This window comes from Simochromis diagramma, unplaced genomic scaffold, assembly GCF_900408965.1.
Source record: "Simochromis diagramma unplaced genomic scaffold, fSimDia1.1 OVJJ01000205.1, whole genome shotgun sequence".
In the NCBI taxonomy this organism is placed as follows: Eukaryota; Metazoa; Chordata; class Actinopteri; order Cichliformes; family Cichlidae; genus Simochromis; species Simochromis diagramma.
In genome coordinates this window covers 9,437,356-9,462,623 of record NW_024386782.1, presented here as the reverse complement: position 1 = coordinate 9,462,623, position 25,268 = coordinate 9,437,356, and the positions used below count along the sequence as shown (strand labels likewise).

Below are 25,268 nucleotides of genomic sequence, written 5' to 3'. Positions count from 1 at the left end.
TGGGGTCTCTATAATGTGCACAATGTAGGACAGAACACACATAACAGATAAACAGCATAAACCGCAGAGTAAATGTGCACATTGCTAGGCTCCCAGTGTGTACGATGAGCATAGCCAACTTGGTGTTTTCAGTAAGCGTACTGTAAAACATTAATAAATAGTAACAGGATAGAGGTTATTTGTTATAAAATGCAGTCGGGAATCAGGGTAAAATTTCCCACGGGGCTTGTTTAGCTGTCCAAGGCTCCCACTCTCATCTATCTGTCTATTATCTGTCTATCACTTGGTGCTCTGAAACATGTGTGGACGGTTGAGTCCACCCTCAAATCACAGGGACGTCCTAAATAGTCAGTGGGACCTGAAGGGGCTAAAGATCACTGCAGCAGAAGCCACAGAGGCCTTCCTGTCAAAGGCAGTGCTTTCAGGGGGCCAGGGGTGAGGGGAAGCCAGAGGGAGCGAGCCAGAGACATGACATACATTTCATTACACTTAAACCAACTGTGGGTTCAACTCAGAGCCCTGGATTTCCAATGGCGTCTCAAAGGATGGAGTAAGTGGAGGTGTAAGAGAATGGTTTTTACAAAGAACACAATGGGTAGGTGGACAAAGGCAGGCAGCTGGACTAATTGCTTGGGGCCTTGCAGGAATATTTTTCTAAGTACTTCTGTTTAAAGCTCAATTTAGTGGCTTATGTCATGCATCTGCGAACGAAAACGGTATTTAGGATTCATATTTGTTAATGCGTTTGCAATTTATCCTTTAATATTTAAATACTTTCTGTTGTACAGTGCTTGTTTGACATTAAGGTGGCATCAAAAGCATCCGCTCTCCACCCTTGTTTTCTGTTTTCATTGCTCTCTGAAGGCTCGGTTTAATTTCTGCCCCTTAAAAGCAACCTTAGATGGGTTCGGGGCAGAAGAGGAGAGGAGAAAAACGTACTTATTCTAGCGATGACGAGAGCAGTCTTTTCAGCGAGAGCTCTCCGATCCTCGTAGAGAATACTTGTCCATTAAGACTGTCAGAGGATGCTCTCAGAAATGAGAATCCATATCTCTGGAGAGGACAGCAGGGAGCATGCTCAGATAGGGGTTAAAGGAAAACGAGCAGGATGGGCGTCCTGTAAAAAAGGCCAGTGTGGCCTAACTCTTATGGCGTCGTCACATGCAAGCACTGTAAATACATGCTTGTAGTCACAGCTGCTTCATTATGGAAAATATAATTTGCAGTCTAACCTACTTTGTTTTACAAAGAAATGTCTATTTAAAATTCCTTAGAGTATCATTATAATGGCGATAGAATTACAAAACACTATTATTATTGCTCGCTTGGGGGGAGCCCCCACTCATTAAGCTTCTAAGATGTCGTGGGTTTTGATTATTCTATCAGCGTCATGCTCTTATTATAGTGACAAACTCCTGCTATTTTGTTGCCAATCTCCTTCCAGCTGTCATATCTTTTGAAAGATCAGAAAACCCTTCAAACGCACTCGTGATATATCTTCAGATTCACCAGACGTTGCTTGATTCCCCCATTGAATTTGCAGGATTAACTTGAGGAAGAAACGTCTCATATTTCTTAACTGGTTGCTATGTCTGACATCAGAGTGTATGAGATTCTAGCATACTGGTATTGTCCAGGGGAGGTAACCCTCACTCTAACCGTCAGCGCTTCACCAAGTGGGACAGAGATGATTAAAACACACCATGGCTGTGACTGACAGACTCCCCACTGCTTCCAGAAGATGACATGTCTCCAAGTCACACAGAAAAGCAACTCCTCTAATTTTAACTCTGACTATAACACCAACCCCCTCTGTCAAAATCCACAAAAACAGCCATGCTGAGATTCTTAACCACAATAAAAGTGATAACAACTAAACAGAGAAATAAGTTTAAAAACAACAATGGGGAGGGAGGAGACAAAAGGGCTGAGAAGGCGCCATTTCCCTCTGGTGCACACAAACAGCAGGAACCTGTGAGCTTGTGACAACACCTTCAAACATTTCTGTTACTTTCACAGAAATATCTGATGCTGATGCTCCAATGTGATGCTTCTGCAGCAGTCTTGTCCCAGCGCACATTCGACTTGGCAAGCTCTTGGTTACCAAGAAGAAGAAGAAGAAGAAAAAAAAAAGGGTTAGAAAAAAAAAAACCCGCTCTCCTAACTGACTGTGTTTGACATTTGTCATGACAGGAATACAGTGAGAGAAGGAAAGAGAAGAGGAGTGAGAGATGGGAGGGGAAGAGGAAAATGGAGGAGTGGCAGAGGGTGATCGATGTGTGAAATTGTATGTGTGAAAAAAATAATTCTGCATTCTCCGGGTTTGTTGCAAGTCTCGTTTTTTCATGATGAGGAGGACAGAGGGGGGTTTCCTGTTATTGTCACGTTGTGTAGAGAGCTCAGGGTCGCTGTACTAAATGATTCACAGAAAACTGAATCTTTTACATTGGCGTCAGCAATTCAGCCGGGCGCCCTTGTGGGGGAATTCTTTTTGTGTGTTTTTATTGAAGTCTGCATTGAGCGCGCCCAAAAGCTCTGACAGGGGGCCCCCGAGGGCGCTTGTCTTCACCTCCAAATCATAAGATGGAGAGACGAAGCTCCCTCTGTGCTCTAAATTATACCCCTCAACACCCCCTCTTGCACACAGACTTGCAACCCTGCCCTCCCCACCCAAAAAAATAAAACACAGAGGCAGAGAAGAAAAGCCTTCAGTAATACACTCCCAGTGGAGGGCTCCACGATCGCTCCGCGCTGCCGGAACAGCTGACAAGCTCGATGCGGTGGGTCCGTTCCCTGCGGTCTGTCAGAGTTGGTGCTACAGCATGACGGTTAGTACTTCTTCTCTGGGGACGGGCCTTCTTTGACTGCCCCTATGTGCCCCTCATATGACGGGCCCCTCCGCTGACCCATGGAAGCTCCGTGGCTTTGACCCAATTACTGTTGCGGGTAGGTAAAACTCTAGGTTAGGTGCCCCCTTTTGTCTCGTTGCCTCTCCCTTGCTCCCCGGTGATGGCGAGACCCATCTGAGGCTCCTTTCATATTCAGAGGAGGTCAGGGGGAACAAGCAGAAAGGGCAGAAGGAGGCGAGGTTGTTACAAGAGGGTTGGTGTAATTTGATCGCCGGGCACAGCTGCATAAACATGGGTATCGAGGAATTTCTGTCTACTTGATGGGATTGACTTTGCATGAATGGCCCCTATTTCCCCTCCAAAATGGGCCATTTTCCACATGTCTCAATGAATATGACAACCTCTCCAGCAATACGAGTGCAGTAGCGAAACTGCAAAAACCAGCTCAGGGTAGCTTGTGCCTTTTTTCGAGCTGTGAAACTCACCCTCTCTGGCTGTCTTTGTTAAAGACCTTATCCAAGTCCTGCTGCCTGAACTGTCAAAAGCAGCCCCATCCTCTCCAAAATGCCCAAACAAAATAAACCAACAACCGCTGGCAGGGTCAGAGGGCAGCAGCTCTGGGTGCCTGGACTCTGGCGAGCCCTCTGATTGGTGGAAAGGGCAGTGAGTAAAAGGGAATCTTTTCAAAGTGAAATCTCCAGCTGATGGCTTAGAGCTCCACACCCCACAGTTTGTTTCTCTTGCTGCTGTCAGGAGTTTTGCCCGAGCCATTTGGAGGGATTAGAAAAAGTAGGGAAGGAAAAAAAAAAAAAAACCTCAACTGGGCAGATCGTGTGTACTGTAGGGTCTGAGTGATGGCTCCAGGACCCCTTGGAGAGTGATAAACCTTTGACCTTGACAGCCCCCTGTGGTGACCCCTGACCTCTGGCTTTTTGCCACAGACTCAGTAAGACAGGTGCAGGCAGGAGAGTGACCACAGCCTCACTGTCTTGGCCAAATTTTCCCTCATTCGACCTACAGTACCTGTCCTGGAAGTCGGCACTCTGAAAACTATGTAAAGGAGTAGAAACAACTGAAGCTACGATGTAACTTAGATTTAAGCAGGAGTGCATAGAAATATTAGCAAAGTGCACACAATATGTATTACATAAACCAAAATCTTTGTGAATCAGTAAATTATTCTAAGAATAAAATGCTAATAGGAAAAATGGGAGGGGGGGAAATTCAGGCAAGAGTACAGAGGCTCTAAACTAAAGCCAGTTTACAAATGGAACAGTTCCATTTTGGAAAAAAAAAAACACTTTGTGAAATAATACATAATGTTGTGCAAAAAATCTAAGCGTGGATATTATTAAAGATGAAGCACAGTGACACGTCACACAGTTTTCTGCTGCACAGCGGGCACTAGCTCCAAGGTCGCGCCAGTCCGCGCCAGTCTTTCTGCAGATCCATTTCCTCTCCCTAGGCACTTCCCTCATGTTGTTGGCCTAGTGATTCAGTGCCTTGCATTAAGAGCAATTCACCTGCCTCCGGCGTCCCAGCGGCACAGGTCCCCTGGGGAAACCAGGTGGAGCATAAAAAAGTTCCACATATGGTAAAGTCAAGCTGCTTGGAGGCTGCCGTGTGTCTGCTGTGGGGATAGAGGCTCCTAAAAGGCCCAGCTGGTACTTGGAAAAGGGCTTCTGCATTACTACACCTCAGTGTCTGTTTGGGCTCCCCTTTGCAAAGTGTTGGCCGGTGCACATGACCAGCCATTTTAGATTTCTCCCTCTACCCCGCCTCATCCCTCGCTCCCTCCCGTCTTCCAACTGGTTCTGTATCCAATTGAACATTTGGTCCTCCACTGCTGGTTAATCAAATTCCTCCATCTGGCCCCCTTATCCCTGTGGAACACAAAAGGTGCAGCCTGAGCCCGGGTCCAAGTGCATATTGGGAGGGAGGAGGGGGGATGGAGACAGGGACTGCCTACCTAACTTACACAGCCCAGTCAACTAGATCAGGTAGAGAGCACGAGGCCAGGCCTGATCGTTCTGGGCAAACAGGAACAGCTTGGGACTAAGTATCAGAGCCCTGCTGTTCATATAGAGCTCAGGGACTGCAGTGGGTTCATATGACAGTAGGAGGGTTTTATGAGCTAATACCTCCACATACACTGTAGAATACAGAATAGAGTGGAGCCTAAGTACTACTGGCTACAACAGAAGGCAAGCACTGCCCTGAAACACTCATGTTATTCAGTCTCCATGGCAGTAGAGGGCACTGCTCTTATCTAGGAACAAAGAAAAAAGAAAGAAAAGGGAAATAAAGACATTTATGTTAAAACTGCAACTTTGCTTGTTGTCTTCTCACACCGCTTCCTTGAGTTCAAAGTGTATCAGCAGCTAAGTAGCGTCTTTACTCTGATCAAAAAAGAGCTTTCTTAAGATATCACACAAAGCCAGCAGGGATCTTTTAATTCTCTAGAGAGACTATGCAGCCTTCACAAAATATCACATTAACTACACATTTATTAGAAGAGACCTTTAAAAAAGCAGTCCTGCCTCCAAAGTTAAACAGGTTTCAAAGTGCGCTCACTTCCACATAAAGCTTCCCTTACAACTTTGACACACGCAGCCGATCATGACTGCTCTTTGCTCTGATTCAGGAGGAGGACCTGAGGCGAGGTGAAGAAGGGGACATAAAGTGAGTCACAGATACGGAAACACATGGCATCTCAAGTGCTAGCTCTACCCTTCCATAATATCTATTGTTTGATTTCTATTCATGTCCAACCATCCTCTCCCCTGCCAGGTGGCAAAACATGTGTCAATAATTAAACTGCTTTTACATAACAGGATACAGGAACACAATGCAATTTGCTCCCCATATTTCATTGGGCCTTTATGAAAGCACATGAGAGAGTGTAATTAATCAAACCACTGGAATATGTGAACGGCAATTTCCACTTAATGGCACTTACAGGGATTGGGTCCCTTAAGCACCACGTTCTATCTACCAAACGAGCGGGCTTCATTTTCATCTTCATAGTTCAGACAATAAAATCTGTGGATGTTAAACAACACCCATTTGACATTATGAAGTCAGAAAACAACATCAGACTGGATCCGTGTAGCCATGTAGGTCTTGTGCTTTTGGACACGCACACACTGTAGCAGTCGAGTGTGCTCCGGCCAAGTTCGGGGTGAATGCGAATGACTGTTGTGCTTGGATTTCAGAAATTAATATTGTTTTTAATGATCTTGCTTTGACCTCAAACCTGAGTGTATTTTCTGTATTCACTTAACCACGGGAGGCTAACCAACTCCCAGCCTGGGACAGGAAGAGGATCATTCACTGCTTTTAGTGGCTTTCTGTGAGAAGATGGTCCTAGTCTAAATGGCACCCATGTCCCTAAAAGTGTTTCTCTCTTCCCCACCTCTCTTTCTCTCCCTCTGCCTCTCCAAAGACTCCTCTAAGTGCAGCATCTTGTTTCAGTAATTCAGCCAGGGCAGAGACAGTGGAGAGAGGAAAGTAATCGATTTCTCTCTCATTTGGTTCCTCCTAGACTTGCTGTAAGGCCTCTTAGGGGAGTTCTGGACTATTGGACAGGACAATGTTATGGGAAAGAGTGTCATTGTGTTTAAGGTCATCGTTACACCAAGGTTTCATTTTGAGTGTATTTTTATTGGTGTATGGAACCAAGTAGACAAACAAACAATGCTGCCGCCATTTCCAGGATGGCAGACATCAAGATAGGCCAGCGCTGTTCATAATGGCAACACCATTTGAATGATAGAGAGAAATATCATGCTCCACAGCAACATGATCCACTGTAGAGATATTCTCAGAAAACTGCAGCTAAGTACTAAGCTTTTAGGTCCATAGGTAAATTTGCGTCTATAAAAAGCCACTCTTGCTAAATAATTTAGAGGAAATGTCTTTACTGTATGATCACTATTTCTGCTTCATGCTTCATATCATCTTTCCAAGGAGGAATAATAAAAAAAAATGACAAGGAAGAATTAGGGAGGACTTCATAGTTTCAGGAGAAACTTTAAAAAGGTCAAAACAGAGAAACTCATTATTTTTACATCTAAATAATCATCATGGTGAAAAAAATGTTGGTTTTTAACATCTTATGCATCTTTAAACTGTGAGCAGGGGTACAATTCACCTTCTCTGACCCCTTAGGGTACCTTTGCTGGGCAGTAGTAGCGAAATCTTTAGCCTCTATTCGGCGAGGCCTCATCAACAGGTCGGTAGCTGCTTTAGCCAGTCTGCATCTCTTTTGCATCTGGGGCTCTTTACAGTGTCTAATCATTCATTCTGTGTTTCAACTCCATGCCAGCCTCCTAAATTCTTAATAACAGTCGGTAACTCTCAGGTTGGGCTTCCATTCATTTACATCTGATTGAGATATTCTTGCACAAAACCAATTAAAAATGCAGTTTTACTACCTGCACCTCTTGGCATGCATTATTTTCAAAATAGAGACCAATCTCGTGTGTCATTAGAGTGCGGCAGCTGCAATATAAACAAGACAGATCTATCTATTGTTTATTACCACCTCGGGCTTTTTACCCAGAGGGCAGAATAAGAAAGGGAGGGGCAGAGGTCAGCGTAATTACCATTCACTTCTTCCTTAGAGTCAGACAGTGCTAAGACATGCATTGGCAAATTCCATGGCAGCATCGTATATCACATTACCATAAAGCCCCAAAGAGCTAACCTTTGTTCAATTCCATTTGATTCTAAGAGAGGAAAACACTGACAGCCTCATCCAGGCCCGGTGTTTCAAGAGTTCAGTTGTTTGTCTTTCAGTCTTGTGACTGTTCTTGCTAAAGATGTGCTATTCCAAAAATAACGCGTCAGGGGACACTGGGGGATCACTGAATCATCCTGGGTAGAATATCACATCATCTGGAGAGATTCAAGGTTCAGTCTCAAATTAAGCCTGAGAAAAAAAAAGAGGCAGCTTGCCTTAAAAACATTACAAATTATTTATTTCCAAGCCTTTTTAAATACACACCCTAATTTAATAATTGTGTATTTTTATTCGTGCCAACATCATCTATATTTCTAATCACAACAGCTTTATATTTTTCTGTGATGCCTGATACTGTGCCCTTAAAGAATTCACCTGAAAGCACTTTCCATTTTGGCTTCTGTTAACAAACAGCAAAGCACGAGCATTTGCAGCATCACCTCACTCTAATATGCTTTTTTTTGACTGAAAATACGAACACCGGTGCTGACAGAATGTGAAATACTGTTTCTGAGCAGAGGGGGCTTACTCCCAATGTCTTCAGTCATGCTTAAAGTCAATAGATCCAGTGCTTTGTAGCAGTCTTTAGGTGGCACAGAAGGACAAATGTTGCCATGGAGGATGAAAGAAATGCAAAGATGAGAAACGAGTAATAGAGCACGCAGGAGAGAGAAATGCAGACGACAAAAAATAAAGAAATACAAACATAGGAATGGGCAGAAAAGGGGAAAAGAGAGAAAAAGGCTGTGAGGAAAGAAAGAAAGAAAGAAAGAAAGAAAGAGAGAAAGAAAGAAAGAGAGATCTGTGAATTTCCTCTTCCTCCCCTGAGACCTCCCTTGATGCCAAGCATTCATCATCCAGCCTCTAATATCAGTTATTCTGTGGCTCCTCTGCTTACAGCAGAATTAATTTCTGCTTTAATTACTCTCATCGGCGGAATGCTGATGAAGGAGAGGGACGAGGCATTCTGGGACTCGGGCCTCATTCCACCGCTTTAATTTGAATGAATTCCACCCGGAGACGCTGGCAAACAACTGGCAGCCGAGCCCCGGGAGCCACTCTGGGACTGCGCAGAAGAGCTGCAGCCATGGCCCCCACCAACCAAGCTACCTTGTGTGTGCGTGCGCCTCTGTGTGTTTCCGTGCTTATGTGTATTATGCGGTGTGCGTGGATTGTGCGTGATTCCGAGCACCGAAGTGAAAAGGCGTGGAGGAAGAACACACAAGATGAGGAGGAAAGGAGGGAAAAAAAAACAGATTGATAGATTAAACGATGAATGCCTGTACAATGTGTAAACGCGCTTGCAGTGTGTGAAGTTGCATGTGTTTTGCATCCAGACATAAATGTACTTGAGGATATGGGGCGAGAGAGCAGAACTTGTATGGAAAAAACAAACTGTAAATGATTTCATAGACACACACACACGCACGCACACACACACACACACACACAAAGATTCAGTGCAAACAGCTCTGTATGGACACAAAACATATGAAATATGAACAACACCACCGACTGCAGCCCACTGTGAAACACAAGTGTTAGTTTGAGAGCAAAAATCATTAATACTTAATTTGATTATTCTAGATATGGCACATCACACTCTCCAACAACCCCCCAGTTCATGTATCATACAAGAACTGCAAGTATAAAAGAGAGAAGCAGGAATTAACCACACGAATAGGAAAAAGGTTGCGCGTGTGAGATGCACAGTCCAGATTTGCATAATGAAAATAACTGCAGAAACGGTATAATATCACACACAGCTACGTCGGCAGTGGATGAGAGAGAGTAGGGCCATAATTGACTTCTCTCCAAGCCAGCTTGGTAGTTACAGAATGTAGCATATTGGATAAGGATTGTGATTGATTATGTTGGTCTGCCATAAAGATTCGTTTGATTAAATGTAACCATGGGTTTCTTTTCCAAGTCCTAATGAAGCAGCAATTTGAAACTGAGAGACTGGAGGTGGAGCCAGTCTGGCTTGCACCATCTATCTATGGTGATGATGATATAAGGCTTCAAAACAAGACCCAGTGCAAAATGTAAAGTTTTTTTTTTTAAATCCAGTTAACACAAACGTATTTGTAAAACTCTAGTTTAATGCAAACAAATTTAGTATTAGTGTAGTGCTTCTAAAATGGGCTGAAACACGATTTAATGCCACTTAAGAATTAAAGGATATAATTCCCCATATTACTATTTATTTAATATGTATATATAAGACAGGGGATGCACACAGTCACGGTCAAGTCCGAAACATAGCCCGTTCCATTACACTTTTTAACATCATCCCACATAACACAATTCATCTCCTCCAATTTTATGTTCTGAGCCATCCCTCCGCTAGTTCAGCAGAGTGCAGAAAGGGAGGTAGGTGTGACCTCCACTGACCCTGAAACCTCTGGACAGGTGGGCGGTGGCCTATGTGCACTGTCCATTTTGGCAGCAGCTCACTTCCCTCCCCCGGCAGGTAGCTCGGGCCATGATGAGCAGCTGGGTCGCAAACACTAAGCACATTAATATCTTCTTAATGATAATAATCATTATGGCATAAGCACCTTCCCCAAAGTGGGAAAGCACACGAAATGTGCCAGAGTAGCATCGTCGTTAAGGTAAAAAAAAAAAAAAAAAGACAAGAAAACCTGAGATGAAATGACTCTTTTAATGGGCAGCAACTTACAGCCACCAGGATAACGCAGACACTAATGTAATAATGTGATAATGAGATACACCGATGACATTAGGGAGACCAAAAACTCAATGAAACCAGTGTGAATTGCTGCATAAAATCTGCACTTGAAACTGGCTTTGACACAATTATCAAATCAGATATAGATATCGTTGCATGTTAAATACACAGCGCATATATAAAAGTGACGTAATCAGAGAGCTACATGCATGCTTTAATTAGTACAAGCTACTTCTTTATGCCTCACATGCTTTTTTTTCTGGAGTTAGTGGTGCACTTTACCACCTTGTCTCTGCATGGCTTTTGGAATCCATGCTGCATTTCCCATATACTCGCCTCATTTAATATAACTGTCAGTATTCACCTATCATAGGCCATTATCTGTCTCATCCGCGTTCATTATTGAAGCTAATGATCTGTTGTCCTCTCTGCTCCCCATTGAAGGAGGACTACATTAAAAGTCTCTTACTAACTTAATTAGTAATTATAAATGTTAAAAGATTAATCAGCGAGTGAGTGGCTTAAGGTTTACGTCTCTAGGCAGCAGTGGGACAAATGGAGAGACAAAGAGGCCATGTCGCTTCAGTGTTCACACTCCACTGTCATGCGAGAAATGGAACAAGGTATCTGTAAAAGGAAATTGGAAGTGTGACCATTTTTCTTTTTTTAAAATTCATTTTTAATGAGCATGTTTGCGTATGCAAAGAAGTATGGCAAACAACGTGCTAGCTCGTGTGTTTTTAGCCCTCGTCTTTAAGCGACAACTGTTTCAGATAAACATAGCATTTCCTTTCTATAATCTGCAAGCACCACTCTAGAAGATATAATGCTGTTACAGGAAGCAGCATTTAATATGGTAACCTATGATGCATGCGGTACTCACATTATCTCTTTCTAACAAGATGGAAATAGATCCGCTTAATTAAATCCTGGGTGTACACTAATTCCTTACTAAATCTGCACCTCTCTGACAATTCTACATCAGCAACACCGCGCACTCAAGTAAACATATAAGCACTGATATCAACATTAAACCTTAATAACGCATAAGGCTTTCATCCAGGGAGTTCCTGTGTGATTTCCATTAATGTGAGGGGAATCGCCCAGGACCATCTCCCTGTTTTCCGGAGTGTGTTGATGCTCAAGCCGGGGGGTTCGAGAGGAAAACAAAAAGGAGCGTTAGCTGTGCTTAGTTGTGGGATGGCGGAGTTGCTAAATTTCTTGTCTGAACTTGAGCCACACTCGCGAGAGAAGCTATACTTTTATTTACCTCGCCGCTTCGGTCAAAAGAGATGGAAAACACTCATATATAATGGAGACGGGGAAACATTTCGCATTTAGCTCTGCCCTCAATCCCATGGAGGAGAATTGCTGGTGCTCTGACTGTTGAAGTCTTATCACACAAGACACGCAGAGTGGGGTGATAGTGGGGAGGCTGGCGGGTGGCCTGCAGCACCTGAAACCTATTAGAGAGTTTTGGAACATTCCACAGGGTTCTTCCACTTTGGCCAGAGGGCACCATAAAGGTCCTCGCAAAGAAGGTTCATGCGACTCAGATGCTGACAAACAGCCAGCAAGGTGAAACACTAAAAACTGGATATGGGAGAGTTTGATGAAGAAAAAAAAAAACTGTGTTATGTTGCTGTGTTTAGGAAGAAAACATGAGTCTTTTAAAGTCCAAAATGGTCTACATTTTCTGCACTTATATTCAGAAGGAGTTTGCCTCCATAAAAGAGCTGATTAAACACATTTACTGTTGGCAAGCAAAGCGAAACTTTTGTCAACTTTTTATCAAATGGTTTGCCATCTGGATTTAAAGCAGTAGGGGCCCAATAGTGTGCTGATAGTAAAAATAAACATGCATAAACACAGACATAGCCTACTGCCAAATTTCTTGACTGCAGCCTTGCCTTTCATATATATATATATATATATATATATATATATATATATATATATATATATATGCTGTGAGGAAAGAAAGATATATATATAGATATATATATAGATATATGTGCGTGTGTGTGTTTTAGTGGTACCAATGCCCATCACTTTGGCTGGATTTGTGTCCATGCCTCAGTGTTATGCTCACTGGGTTTAGCTCTATGGGTGTCTGTGGCCTCTCCTCTGGCCGCCCGTGTCCATTTGCTCTGCGGGTATGGCAGGCCTGAGCTGACAGATGGCCGCCCCTCTCCATTCCGCTCCAGAGTAACACAGTAACTGGTTTTTCCTCCGCCGTTGACCTTGCCACAGCCAGCCAGCAATCCAGGCTGGCACTCGGCCTGTCGAACAGGAGGGTAATGAAGTCCAGCGCTGCTCACATGATTATTAAGGCTTTGACGCTGGGGGGCCTTTCAGAACCCTATTCCCCTCCCCGCTCCTCCCCTGTCTACCATTCACACAGCCAAAGTTTGATGAGGATAGTCATTTGTTACATGGTACTTTGGAAAACCACCATTGTGGTCCATAAAGCTAAAACTTTTTTGCGGCACTCTTTTGTTCTCTGTTTGTTTTCTAAAACAAACCTCTCTACACCTATGAACCGTGCTTAATAACAGCTTTGAGAACAACACTGGAAGCCATTTCTATTCAGCAGCATATGATAGCTACAGAATGACATTCCAAAAATACGCCAGGTAAGAGCCCCTACACAAAGTTAGGTCATATCTATCACACTACTATTGGTGCTGACAACCTCTAAAAGCAGTGCAGTTCAGTGGTTGCACTCCACTTCATTCTCACTGCAAGTCTCCCTTACCACAAGCATCTCTAGGCACGCCTGGAACCCAGGTCCCATCAGGGCCAGAGTGGGATTTGAGAGGTGTAGGTTGCAGATCTGACCTTTACTAAGGCAGGACTGTCTGTTTGCACTTCTCCCATAAGCCCCCCTCCAGTCAGACTGCTAAGCAACCCCAGCAGACCAGGGGTGTGCATGCACCTCCGGCCTTGGTGACATCTTAGAGACCATGGGGAGGTGGAGTAATGCAGAGGTTAATTCTGATCATCCAGTATTTATGGGCTTCACTTCAGAACAAGGGTTGGCATTAACACTCTAAAGGAGACGTCTCTCCTGTATATCAATAAAACATAACAGAAGGACAGGGAGAGCCTACCTTTATTCAGGTCGCCAAAGTCCTTAACTAAGCCTAGGATGGGAAAATTGGAAAAATATGCCAGTGAATGTCTTTAAATTCAAGGTATTTAAATCTAAATGCTCCTTTTGAACTACTATTAGTCCCATACAACGATTAACTCAACAACTGAGCAGATTTCAGCCAATCACTGGCAGGAATTTGCCCCAAGTCACCATGGTGACATCAACCTACCAATTGCGATGCAGTCAGGGGCAGCAAGAGTTCGCCCGGAGTTTGTACAAACAGGCTGTATGAACTGAGAGCATCAGATATTTTCTCACATGTTGGCCTAGTCTGTGAGGTGTGGGGAAATGTCAGGAAAATCAATAGATAAGGACCACATCAGACTGAGCTTGTCTGGCCTAGCAACAGAGCATCCCCATGGTGATGTCAATTACCTCTGCTTTACAACAAAAACACCAGGAAGAGCAAAACAGTCTCTGCAATGCTGTTAAACTTTTAATACAGTCTCCTGGTTACATTGAGGAATTTGTAAAGAAAAAAAAAAGAAAGAAAAAAAAAAGCCCAACTTTTTTTTGTTTTCCATCCAGACAGGTAAGTAACACAGTGGGTGCGAAAAATCTTATTGATAGCTCTTTTTTATGCAGCTCGCTCTGATTTCTATTCTCCTCATGGACCCCACATTAGTCAGGGAGAGGTATAATGTAACGAGCAGTAAGGTGCGCATAATTGCATATTAGCAGCAACACACTTGGCTGCACGGGAGGTGACTATGCTAACGAACAGAGAGGCGTTATTAATCACCAATTAATAAAAGCAGGCAGATATCACGCTCAGCATAAGGCATGCATGGTTTCCTTTGTTTCCAATGGCTGGTCCAAACCTGTTCTCTTATTTATTTCATAAGATTGATCCTGTTCCTCTGCTGTGTTGTTTATTGAGTTCTGACTCTGATTTAGCCCCCTAGGAGTCAAATGAGGAGTGTTTGGTCATGTTTGTTAACAGATTACATGTGTATGTGCTCTATGAATGAGCTCTAGAAACGGAGGGAACACCATCAGACGCACCTAATCAAAGAGGATTATAGGAAAAGAAACAAAGAATGAAAATACCACATTCTGCTTATGTATCAAGAGGGAAAAAAAGCACTTAATGGAGTAGTAAATGTGTTTCCACCAGGGCAGAGACAGTGATGGAGACCATATAATCAACATACACTGGCCAAGCTGCTCTAGGGGCCCAAGACAAGAGGATATGTGTCAAGGATAATTTGCGGCCCTTAGCAAGAAACAAAACAAGGCTTTCAGCTTCAAATACTGTTACAGTGTGCCTCCTGTCGGTTCTTCCAATAACAGCCAACACAGTGTGTTTTGCCAGGATGGAGCTCAGTTAATATGAAAATGCGAATGCTAGATACTGAGACAGAGGAAAATTGAGAGATAGTGGACAGGGGGAATGAGAACGAGAGAACAGAGCGGAGGAGGAGAAACTAGAGGAGAGCTAAAGGCCTCTCACTCGCTCTCCTCTCCAGCTCTGTAACGGCCCACAGTGCCTGCTTCACACAGAGCGGCCAGCTGTACAGCAAATGTGCCTTTCCCTCTCCGCCCCCGAACCTTTCCACCCCTCCAGTGCCCCCCTTTGCCTGGGCCGACCAGGCCACTGGCTCCACTCTGAGAGAGAAGCCTCCTCCCTGACTTGGCTTCAAGCTCTGTGCTGTCACCAACCCAAAAAATCTGTAGAGGTGACCCCAAAAAACACTTTTTTGGGGGGGGATGTGGTTTGGTTTGTTTGTTTACAGTTGTCCTTCTCAGTACTGCCACCTTGGCAGTAGCTACTTGGAAAGGACAGAAGTGAGATGAGAATGAGATTGAAAGCAGATATCACAAAAAAAGCTAAACCCTCTTTCACCTTCAGAACCCTTTAAGACAGAGCCCATGCTTCAAAACATGTCAGGGCTCTGAAAATCCACACAGGGACATTTGAAACAGTGCGATAAATGGGCCAAACGTGCCCCCCATGAGGCTCCAAATGTCATAGTTTACACTGGGGTCAAAGTGAAGCAATGGGGTGGCATGATGGCATGCTGATAAAACCAAACAGGCTTTTGTGTCAGTGAAGGACCTTCAAAGGTCCTCTTAAAAAAAAAAAGAAAAGAAAAAAATGAACGGGGACTACTATTTACCTTTTTTTTTTTTTGCAATGCAGTTATTACATCTCAAAATGAGAAATTTTTATTCACGAAGAGGCCTTTCTTCTAATCTCAAAGAAAAACAGAAAATTAAAGAATTGATAGTGACTGCGACAGCTGAAAGCTGTATAAATCTGTGTGTCTCTGGAGAAAAATCGGACACCCTCAATTCTGTAAGTGTGCCATGCCAAAAAAACTCTAAACTAAAGAGTGGCCAGCTGTCTTCTGGCCTGCTATTAAATTGCTCCTTGGATGGTGGCGATATCATTTTTTTCTCCATAGGAGTATCACACCAGGTCCCCAAACAGAGCGACCAGCTGTACAGCAAATGTGTACTGATCCATCTGGGCCCTAGCAGGCTGCAGCCTCCATCTTAAGACACGTGGGGCTGTTCACAGGCTTGGCTGGGGCTGGTCCGCAACACACCCTTCTGCACCCACGGCTACCTCCGTCCCTTTCATTTACCTCCATTATCATAGTAAATGTTGAGTAGCTGAGCACCAGAGCTGCCCTTTATGTCTGAACCAGGAGCGTCATCATCTGAGTGTAATATCCATGCATCAAAATGTGCTGGCAGTCAGACAGAAGAGGCAGCCGCGACCACTTCGGCCTGATGGGAGGAGGTAAGGGGTGGAGGCTCATTGCGCCGGGTTTGAGGGAGACTATTGTATTACAAAGGCAGCTAATGTGGACTCGTCTGGGTGAGACGGGCTCAGGTTTTGTTGTTCCATACACTTAGCACTATGGTTATGTCACGGCACATCACTATATATAGAGTTATCAGTGTGAACTGACACCATGGAGCGGGGCATGGATGAAAACAACACCCCTATGAATCCAGCGTCTGCTCCATTACCTACGCTAATAACGCTGACAGCTGAGCGGAGATGACCCCAGCCCCCTGTTTCCCCTCTCCTGTGCAGATGGTCATTAAAAGGAGAAAGTGTCCCTTTTTTTTCTGTCGAAAAGATATTTAGAGCTTTTCCAAATGTGCATTTTTGGGGGGTTGTTTTTGGCCCAAATTGGCTCTTCAGTGATTAAAGTGTGGGTTGAATTTAACCATGCTCCAAATTAAACAGAGCAATTTTTCAGAAGGTACGTAAAAGAACAAGATCAGCGCTTGAAACACGGCTCACATGTCGTACCTCACGCCTTGTCCATTAAACACATTTCCTTAACTTTACTTCATTCTGCTCTGTTTTCCTCTTGTTTGTTTGACAACTTCACATTACAATGAGTTTTGTTTTCTCCTTATTTTAGAGATCACAAAGCAAACGTATCTAACAGAAACCCTTTTGAGAAGTCAGATGAAACCCATGATCATGTTGAATACAAAGCGATGGCATATCAGAGAAGTAAGACATCAGACAATAACCCAATCACCTATCCTCCTGTTATCTTAAGCTGTCTGAATTCCACTATTACGGGGAAACTGTGTGCTTGTGCGGCTGAAAAACATAAAATAACCAGTAGGGGGGTTTGTTTTCTACCCTCCCAGTGTGCTCCGTGCCTGCCTTTGCGAGAGAAAGGACTAATGCTGGCATGGTACTGTATTAGGCACCCCCAGTAGACTAGTGGGTGAGCAGATCGCAAAGATGAATACAAAATACACACCTACACACTCTCAGCTCATCTCTCTCTTTTGCAAATACACCGCAGCATCAAAATCACAAATCACATGCTTCTGATTGTTTATGCACAAACAGTGGGTCCCTGATAGAATTGCCTACCGGTCCTGATAGAATTGCCCACCGTGTTTAAATTCACCTGCGCCTAGAAGCGTGTCCCAAACAGAGAGGCGGTTTGGTTCCAGATCAATGAGTCTCTCTCCCACTGAAGACAACAGATAATGCAGTGTAATGAAAGAGCCGCCAAACGAGCTGAATAAATGAATGAATAAAGGAACGTGAGACCGGAATTCAGACGCCTACTTACTGCAGGCAAGAAAACCTGTTTTCCAATTGTCTGTTCCCTATAAATTATTCTGCCTGCATACAAATGACAACCAAAAGTAGAGACATTTTGAAAATGTGGAGCTTAGTCGTACACCAGCACTCTTAGCTGAGAAATCTTGCGAAATGAAATGCAAAATTTGGAATATTTCTTTTGATATTAAACACCGAAATGGCAAATATCCATTTTTTCAGTTGATTTGACGTCATTCAAGGAGAGAGCATGAAAGTATAAAATCTAGTATGCAGATCTCAGTCATCTGAAAACAGTACTTGTGTGACAAAGTACAACAGACAAACAAACCAAAAATACATATAGAAGAACTAGAGAAATTTTTGTCTTTTTTTTTTTCAGAAAATTGATTGATAATCTTTGGGATGATCAGAATGATCAAATCTGTTTGATATTTCAATATTTGAATAATCTGTGTATTTTATTTTCCACTACTTCAAACTACCTTAATTACAGAGTGGTTTGAAGTGGAGAAATTCAGCTTGAAGCATGCACACGGACCATATTATACCATTCACATGCATGGAGAAATGAAGCTTGTGGGTTTATGAAAGCACAACACTGGGGATGCAATTGATGGTCAAATAATAAAATAATTCCACCTATTTGGTGATGTGATCCAGATACTTGTGAGCCTGAATGAGACAGGGTCAAATATTTTATTACATATCACATTTATTTTTAGTATGTGATTCATCTTTAAAAAGGTAGGAAAACACTGAAATTGGGTGAATTTTTCTTAATAATTTGCACACTGCGCGGGTGAGATTTTAACACTTAAATTGCATGCCTAAAAGATATGTTGATTAAATTTACGCTAGATTTTAGAAACACTTGGGAAATTTGGACAAACATATTTGTATATATTACACAAGCACTGTATTTAATGACTCTTGTTTCTGGAGTATAACAGAAACCATAATAAATGAATCAGAAAGTGCTATCTCCTACCCAGCATGTGGTTGGCCACATGAACTTGGATGTCCCATTCACTGTAGAACACCATCTGACATTTGATGCACTGGTATGTCTTCTTCTGTAAATCAGACAACAGGGATTACAGTCAAGTGTGAATAAAAGATATATGGTAGAAATATTTGTGTCATTTGTAAATTGTAAATTCTCTGCATGTTTTCATTTGCTTATTTAGTGCGAGGCTACTTAGCAATACCTCTTCAGTTTGCGATGGACTGGCTCTTGGCATGGGAGACACCTGGGGGGTCTTCAGCTGTCCGCTGTTGCTGTCCCCAGACTGTTCCCGATGCACTGTCTGGACATGGTTTTGCAACTCTGCCTCAGATTCAAACTTCACATTGCAGCTGGAACATCGTGTCTTGGCTGCAGATGAGGACGACGTGGAAGAGGATGAGGACGATGAAGAAACACCTTTGCCTTTTCCATCTCCAGGGCTGAGACTCTCCCCTTGGACCCATGTGGCTGTAGTTGTTGCTGGAGTGGTGGCTCCCCCCTGCTGCTGCTGTTGCCTCCCTCCATTCACTGTTGGGCTGGAGCTCTTGGAGCCGGCAGCCGCCACACAGGATGCGCAGAGTCCATAAGGCAGTCCGTTGATGTCCAGCTTTACCAGGTCTAGTTTGGACCGGAAATCTTTTAGGCAGGAGGCACACTTGAAAAATTTTGGGGCGTGGTGTTGCTGCTGGTTTTGAGACATGGCATTGGTGCGGCCCATGGGTTGGTTTGCGGACATAGTGCCTGTCTTTTGCATGTGGAAAGTACCATGGATCTTGAGCTCCAATGTGGAGGTGACCGTCTGCATGCAAACAACACAGCGGAAACCTGTAAGGGAGTTCCTCAGGTCAGGGTGCATCTGGCAGTGCTCCAGGAAGTCCTCCTCACTATGCAGTGGCATCTTACAAATGCGGCAGCTCCCCGTGTCCAAACTCTTGCTATGGGTGACCTTGTGCTCTGTCAGGGTGAGCAATGAGGGGAAGCGCTCCCCGCAGATGGGACACATGTAGTGTTTGACAGGCCCAAGGTGGGTCTGCATATGTTCCCTCAGCCCAGCCTCAGAGAAGAAGGTACGGGAGCAAACATTGCACTTGTGGTTACCCTTGATCATCTCAGCCTTTCTTTTTATCATGGCACTCTCACCAGGGCGTATATTGTGATCTCTCAACTGGTGGTTAGTGAGCAGTGACTCCATAGTATAGGATGCCCCACATATGTCGCATCCATACATGGGCTCTGCAGTGTCCACCTCTTCCTCACTTCCATCATGGCTGTTCTGGGACTCCATCACAGATCCACCTACTGCCCCTGAACCATGGCTGTTAGTTAGGAGACCTTGTAGCTCAGCATCTTCTTTAGGCTGGCTTTCCCCACCAACTACAGTAGAACCATTGGCGCCACAGTTCTGTGACTTTCCCTCAAACACACAGTGTTTCTCCCTCAAATGTTTCTCCAAAAGAACAATGGCATGGAAAGCCTTGCTGCAGAAGCGGCAGTTATACTTCTTGCTATGGGTGGTGATGTGGCACTGCAGCTCCACTTCCGTTCCAAAGGACTCCCCGCAAAAAATGCAGCGGTGGGCACGGCCTTGGTTTTCCAGGTGGCTGTGTTTGACGTGAAGCTGCAAGTCAGTCTCATGCCTGAAGTCCCAGTTACAGGAGGTGCAGCGGTACACTTTCTTCTCGTTGCTGTGCTTCACAGCCAGGTGGAGCTGAGTAGACACTTTTGAGTCAAACACCTCTTGGCACAGAGTGCAACGAAAGAACACAAAAGTATGCATGTCGAGTAGGTGCTTCTGCAGGTCATCCACTGAAGTGAACTGCTTGTCACAGCTCTCGCAGATGTAATAAGTCGACGTAATAGTGAAGTGAATTGTCACATGCTTTAGCAGAGATTCCTGGTTGGGAAACTCCTTGTTGCACTGCGGACAGGTAAGCTGAGGCTGCAGACCATCCAGATGCGTTTTGAGGTGAGTCTGGAAAAGGTCTAAGCTTGTATACTTGGCACCACACTGGTTACATATGAACTCACTGGTGGCACGGGAGGCTGAGCTACCTTGTTTCAGCACGGCAGTTTGTTCCACAGATATTGGCGAAGAGGGGCTGAGAGTGCGGAGGGATTTCTTCCCATTGTTGATGTAGTTCAGGGCTAGTGGAATGTTCTTGTGATTCTCCTTGATGTGCTTGTTAAGCTTTAGAACACTGTTGAATATGGGGGAGTTGGTGCAGTATGAACAGGAGTACACTTCGACTATTGGCTCCTTGGGAGTTACAGCCAAGGGGGAGTCAAAGCGCAGGCTCCCCCCATCACAGTGAGTCTGGCGAACATGCTCCTCCAAGGTAGCCTCTGTCAAGAACCCCATGAAGCACTGGGGGCAGAAAAAGGCATTGCTCTCCTTGGCCACTGGACTGGGAAAGCCATGAGAGCAGCGGATGTGTTCCTGGAGGGCATTTAGGTCATTTAACACCTCGGGGCAGAAATTACACTGAAGGAGGGCATCAGGCAAGCTCGCTAACAGGGCAGCGTGGTCTTCTGCATTGTGGACCTGCTTAAGATGTTCATTCAGATTTAGTAAAGAGGGCAGAACTTCCAAACAAAACTGGCAAGTGTGAGCCTGCTCTGGCTTGTCCAGATGCATGGTTCGCAGGTGAATTTGAAGCACAGCCAAACTGGAGAACACTTGCTTGTTGCAGTAGATGCAACTGTAAGAGACTTTAGGCTGCTTAGAGGAACGTCCTCCCATGTCTGAAGTGTTCTGTGCAGCCCTCTTTCTCCTTCCCCTGGTCTTGGGCACAGGTGGTGCTGTCTCCACCATTGTGGAGCTGTCAACGGAGAGGTTGGAGTCCGGAGTTGTGCTAGACACAGAGGTGTAGCCTACAGTCAGCAAGGAAGGGCTGTTACTATGGTTACTAGATTCAGGGAGCTGGTGGATGTCCATATGAGCATAGAGGTCCTCAACAGACAGAAAATGCTCTGAGCAGATAGCACAGGTGTGGCCCTTCCTATCTCTGCTGTGGGCTTGGTCAATGTGGGTCAGCAGGGTGCCCTCATCGCTGAAGGGCTCGTGGCAGTAGATGCACTGCAGGGTGGCACCCAGGCCTCCATCCTCTGATGGGGAGCACTCAGGGTGGCATTCTGCGATATGCCTTTGGAGCTCTTCTGGAACATCGAAGCCTTCCTCACACCGGCTGCATTTGCGGGTTTCTTTCAGCTTCCATTCATCAGCCCTAGAGAAACCGGAGCCCGTGCCATCTTTTCCCCTTTCGTGTACTTGCATGTGGCCGTGGAGAGAGCTGGAGGAAAGGAAGCCTCGACGGCACACAGGGCACTTGTGGGGTTTGTTGGAGGCGTGGGTTTTCATGTGGATTTTGAGGTGATCGCTGCGGGAGAAGGCAGAGTCACACTCTCCACAGTGGTACTTCTTATCACCCGTGTGTAGCTTCACGTGTCGATCTCGGCTCCGCTTGTGTTTAAACAGGCGGCTGCAAAAGGTACAGCTGAAAGGCAGCTTATCACCGTGGCTCTGCTCGTGACGCTTGAGGAAACTCAAACGACTGAAAGACTTGTCGCAGAACTGGCATGGGTACGGTAGGCCAGGGCCTCCTTCTTCCTCGCCAAAATCATAGTCCTCACAGTGTCCTGGAGAAGTCTGATCCTTACTAGAGGGAGATGATGCTGGCCAAGAACACGATGGGTCATCCTCAAGATCAGCACCGTCTGGAGAAGAAGACAGAAAGAAATGTAGAAATGAAGGCATTGAGGGCAGGTCAGAGGGAAAAAGATGGAGGAAGAAAAATGGAGAAAGTGAGTGAGTTAGAAAGGTGTTTTGTAAGCTAGTCACTATATTAGCAAGTCATTAGTCTTGAAAAGGTAGGCCACCGTGGCGTTATTTGTCATAGTAATTATAAGGTTGTGGTGTATGATTTTCAAATTCTTTGCAATGTAGACCATTTTTTCTTCAGCTGAAACAATACCTCTCCTTAGGTGTTATCTAAAAAGTTACATTAAATATGCAATTTAAAGTATAATTAGAGAAGAGAATAAGTGGAAATACTTTTACTACAATTAACCTTGTATGTGGCCATGTAATGGCTTAGCCCACTGTGACTCAAAACACAATCTCTCTGACATTTAAAGCCAACACAAGACAATGGGTCTACTCTAGGATGTAAGCCCTGCATGAGGTAAATTAGAACATTTCTATTATTCCTGAAGAATTACTTGAATATTTTTGAATAACAAGAGCCCTTGAAATGACCTTAAGACAAGAGAAAAACAGGCAAAAGCAGTTTTAAGGATGAAGGAGAAGATTAAATATGCAATTTAAACCACGGCTATGCATAGCCTTTGGGAACGCTCTGCTGCAAAACGGATGATTTTCATGAAACATAGACCCATCAGAACATCCGTCAATAGATATCAGATTATAGAATATGCATTATTACCATATTTGTCTGTGCAGTCTGCGTTAAGCTGTGAGGCAAGTGATCGTGGATGGATGAACGTGCCATCCATGTTCTGATGCAAGGAGGGGTAGGGGGTAGGTGGCTAGTGGTGGCTTACTGTCTCAGTCAAGGACAAGCAGGTGCAGAGAATGACCAACTTTTTTTTACAATCACTTTAATGTGTTCCTATTCAAATGGCTCCAACATTCCAATCCACTGGTTCACTGTGCGGTTATATGCATGGAAAACAGAGCACCACTTTCCACAGGTTCAAAAGGTTACAGGCCACTTCTTCCCGCTGCTGAAATCTAAGTGCTGTGAACTTCCTTACCTAAATAAAACAACATAATCCCAACCTCTTCAGAAAAAAAAATATGTCAAAAGGCCATAACTTGGAATGGGAAAAACAAGAGGAAGCTGCAAAGATTTATGAGAGGGATGGAGGAAAAGCACGAGCTCTTTCCAGGATCCAACCTCTGTACTCTCCTTCAGCTGACAAATCTAAGTCTTTCTCTCTCTCTCCCCCTTTCTGTTGTTTTTGCTGGGAGATCTGCCCTTTGTCAGGATATCATGCCCTCTCTGAGCACTTACCCCCATCAGGGCCTATCTTCAGGAAACAGATGGGGTCGGAGGCCATTCCCTTGCCCCTCCAAACTGCTGAAAGCGGCACATTGAGAGCCCACCTCCACACCGTGGCCCTCCCGGAAACCTCCCACCCCTGGCAAGGCGCCCACTCTGTACACACATCTCACTGAAGGAGCAAACCTTGCCTGATTTACTTGCTTTATCTTTCATACATGTCTCAATGTTTTCTCTCTCTCTCTCTCTGGTTTGAGGGAGGATGGGTGACTCAGTGCTATGCCCTCCTCCACAGAGGGGGCGGATCTGCCCTATCTCATACTGCCTCTCCGGGTATAGGAGAAGAAGACAGTGCAAGAAGAATGACCCCAGCCAATGCCTTACAGTCAAACGTATTGGCTTCGAGACAATAGTATAAAACAAACAAATAAATGGTTCTGTATACAAGGCTAAATGAAATTCTGCTGTCTTAAATGAGGATGTCTTGATGCCTTGAGACATTACTAAGCTGTCAGGACAATCTCATTCCATTCTCGTTGTTTGTTTGCTCAGTGTATATTATTTATTTAGGGCCTTACGGTGATGACATATATAGAGTAATATCTGATTCATATATATGGAAGTTGCAATGAAGGGCTTTGAATAAGTAGCTATGTTAAAATTTGTGTCTGGATAGCAAATATAACACAGTTAGTAATAATGCATCATTTGATTTCACGTTGGACTGCATAGGGTATAATCACACTGGCCAACAAATACGTTATAGCCATGCTGTAACCAGTAGACAAAGGTTCTCCTTTTGTGCTTCTTCACCTATTTTTTCTGGTGAGTCGATAGATAAAACTATAGAACTGCAGTAGTTTTACTGTGTACCGCTCACCCCCACCCAACCTCACACCAAACACACGCGCACACAGAGCAAGAGCACACTTGTGTGCATACACTGACAAGAATATACATGTGCACACATAGCATGTACACATAGAATACACAGATACAAGTCCAATGGCCGAAGCAAGTGTGTGAACAACTGCAGATGAAAGAGCAATCTTCCTCAGGAGACCTCAAGAGGAAAAAGAGAGAGAGACTTGTTTTTTTTTTCCTTCTTCACCCAGACAAGAAATGCCCAGGCCTCAGCAGCAGCCTGAGTAAATAAAAGAACGGGCCTTACTTCCCTGTCTCTCGGGCCGGGGGCCTGTGCACGCCAGCACTCTCTGTGCCGCTGCCAAAGGGGATGCTGGGGCCTGAAAAACTACACCCTGCAGCTGAAGGGCTGTCTTTGTTGGTCTGCCAAGGCCTTCCTGAGCATCCTCCAGCCAACAGCCTGTCACGTCCTGGGAGGAAGACCTCCATCTTAAGGCCTGTCCCTCTCTGGGAGTTCTGTCCCTACCCCCCTCCCTCCTTTTTTTTAATGTCTCCTATATGGAACAAAACAACCTCATTTGGAGTTCCCCTATAGGGAATGGCACAAAATGTGCCACTGCCACATTTACCAGAAAGATAAACATTAAAGTCGAAGCTAAAGTAACAAAGAACTTCTTAAAAGTCACAAAAATATAACTTGGCCTGTGAAGTTCACTGATCAAAATATGCTAAATTAATAAAGACGTTTTCTGTTCTATACAAATTATGTTTTCTTTTTTTTTTTTCCTGGTACTGCAGAAGTAACCACTGAGAATTCCCGATTCACACGCAGGTCTCAGTTTCCTCTAAGCCAGTCTGAACTGCCTTTTGTGCAGCACTTC

General features: G+C 44.4%; 1 protein-coding gene across 5 annotated transcripts in view; it reads right to left on the bottom strand.

Annotated features, from left to right (window-relative positions):
• The window catches only part of LOC120727362 (zinc finger protein 521-like), an 88,789-nt gene that overhangs the window by 26,335 nt on the left and 37,186 nt on the right, over positions 1-25,268 (bottom strand). For 4 of the 5 annotated variants that reach the window (XM_040021615.1, XM_040021622.1, XM_040021598.1 and 1 more), the window contains exons 4-6: positions 18,705-22,216; positions 18,485-18,569; positions 18,136-18,168 (exon numbers count right to left, since the gene is read on the bottom strand). In XM_040021615.1, the coding sequence (XP_039877549.1) occupies positions 18,136-18,168; positions 18,485-18,569; positions 18,705-21,860 (3,274 nt within the window). In that variant the 5' untranslated portion in view covers positions 21,861-22,216. The remainder of the gene's footprint in view (positions 1-18,135; positions 18,169-18,484; positions 18,570-18,704; positions 22,217-25,268) is intronic. The other variant, XM_040021606.1, reaches the window with a different exon arrangement.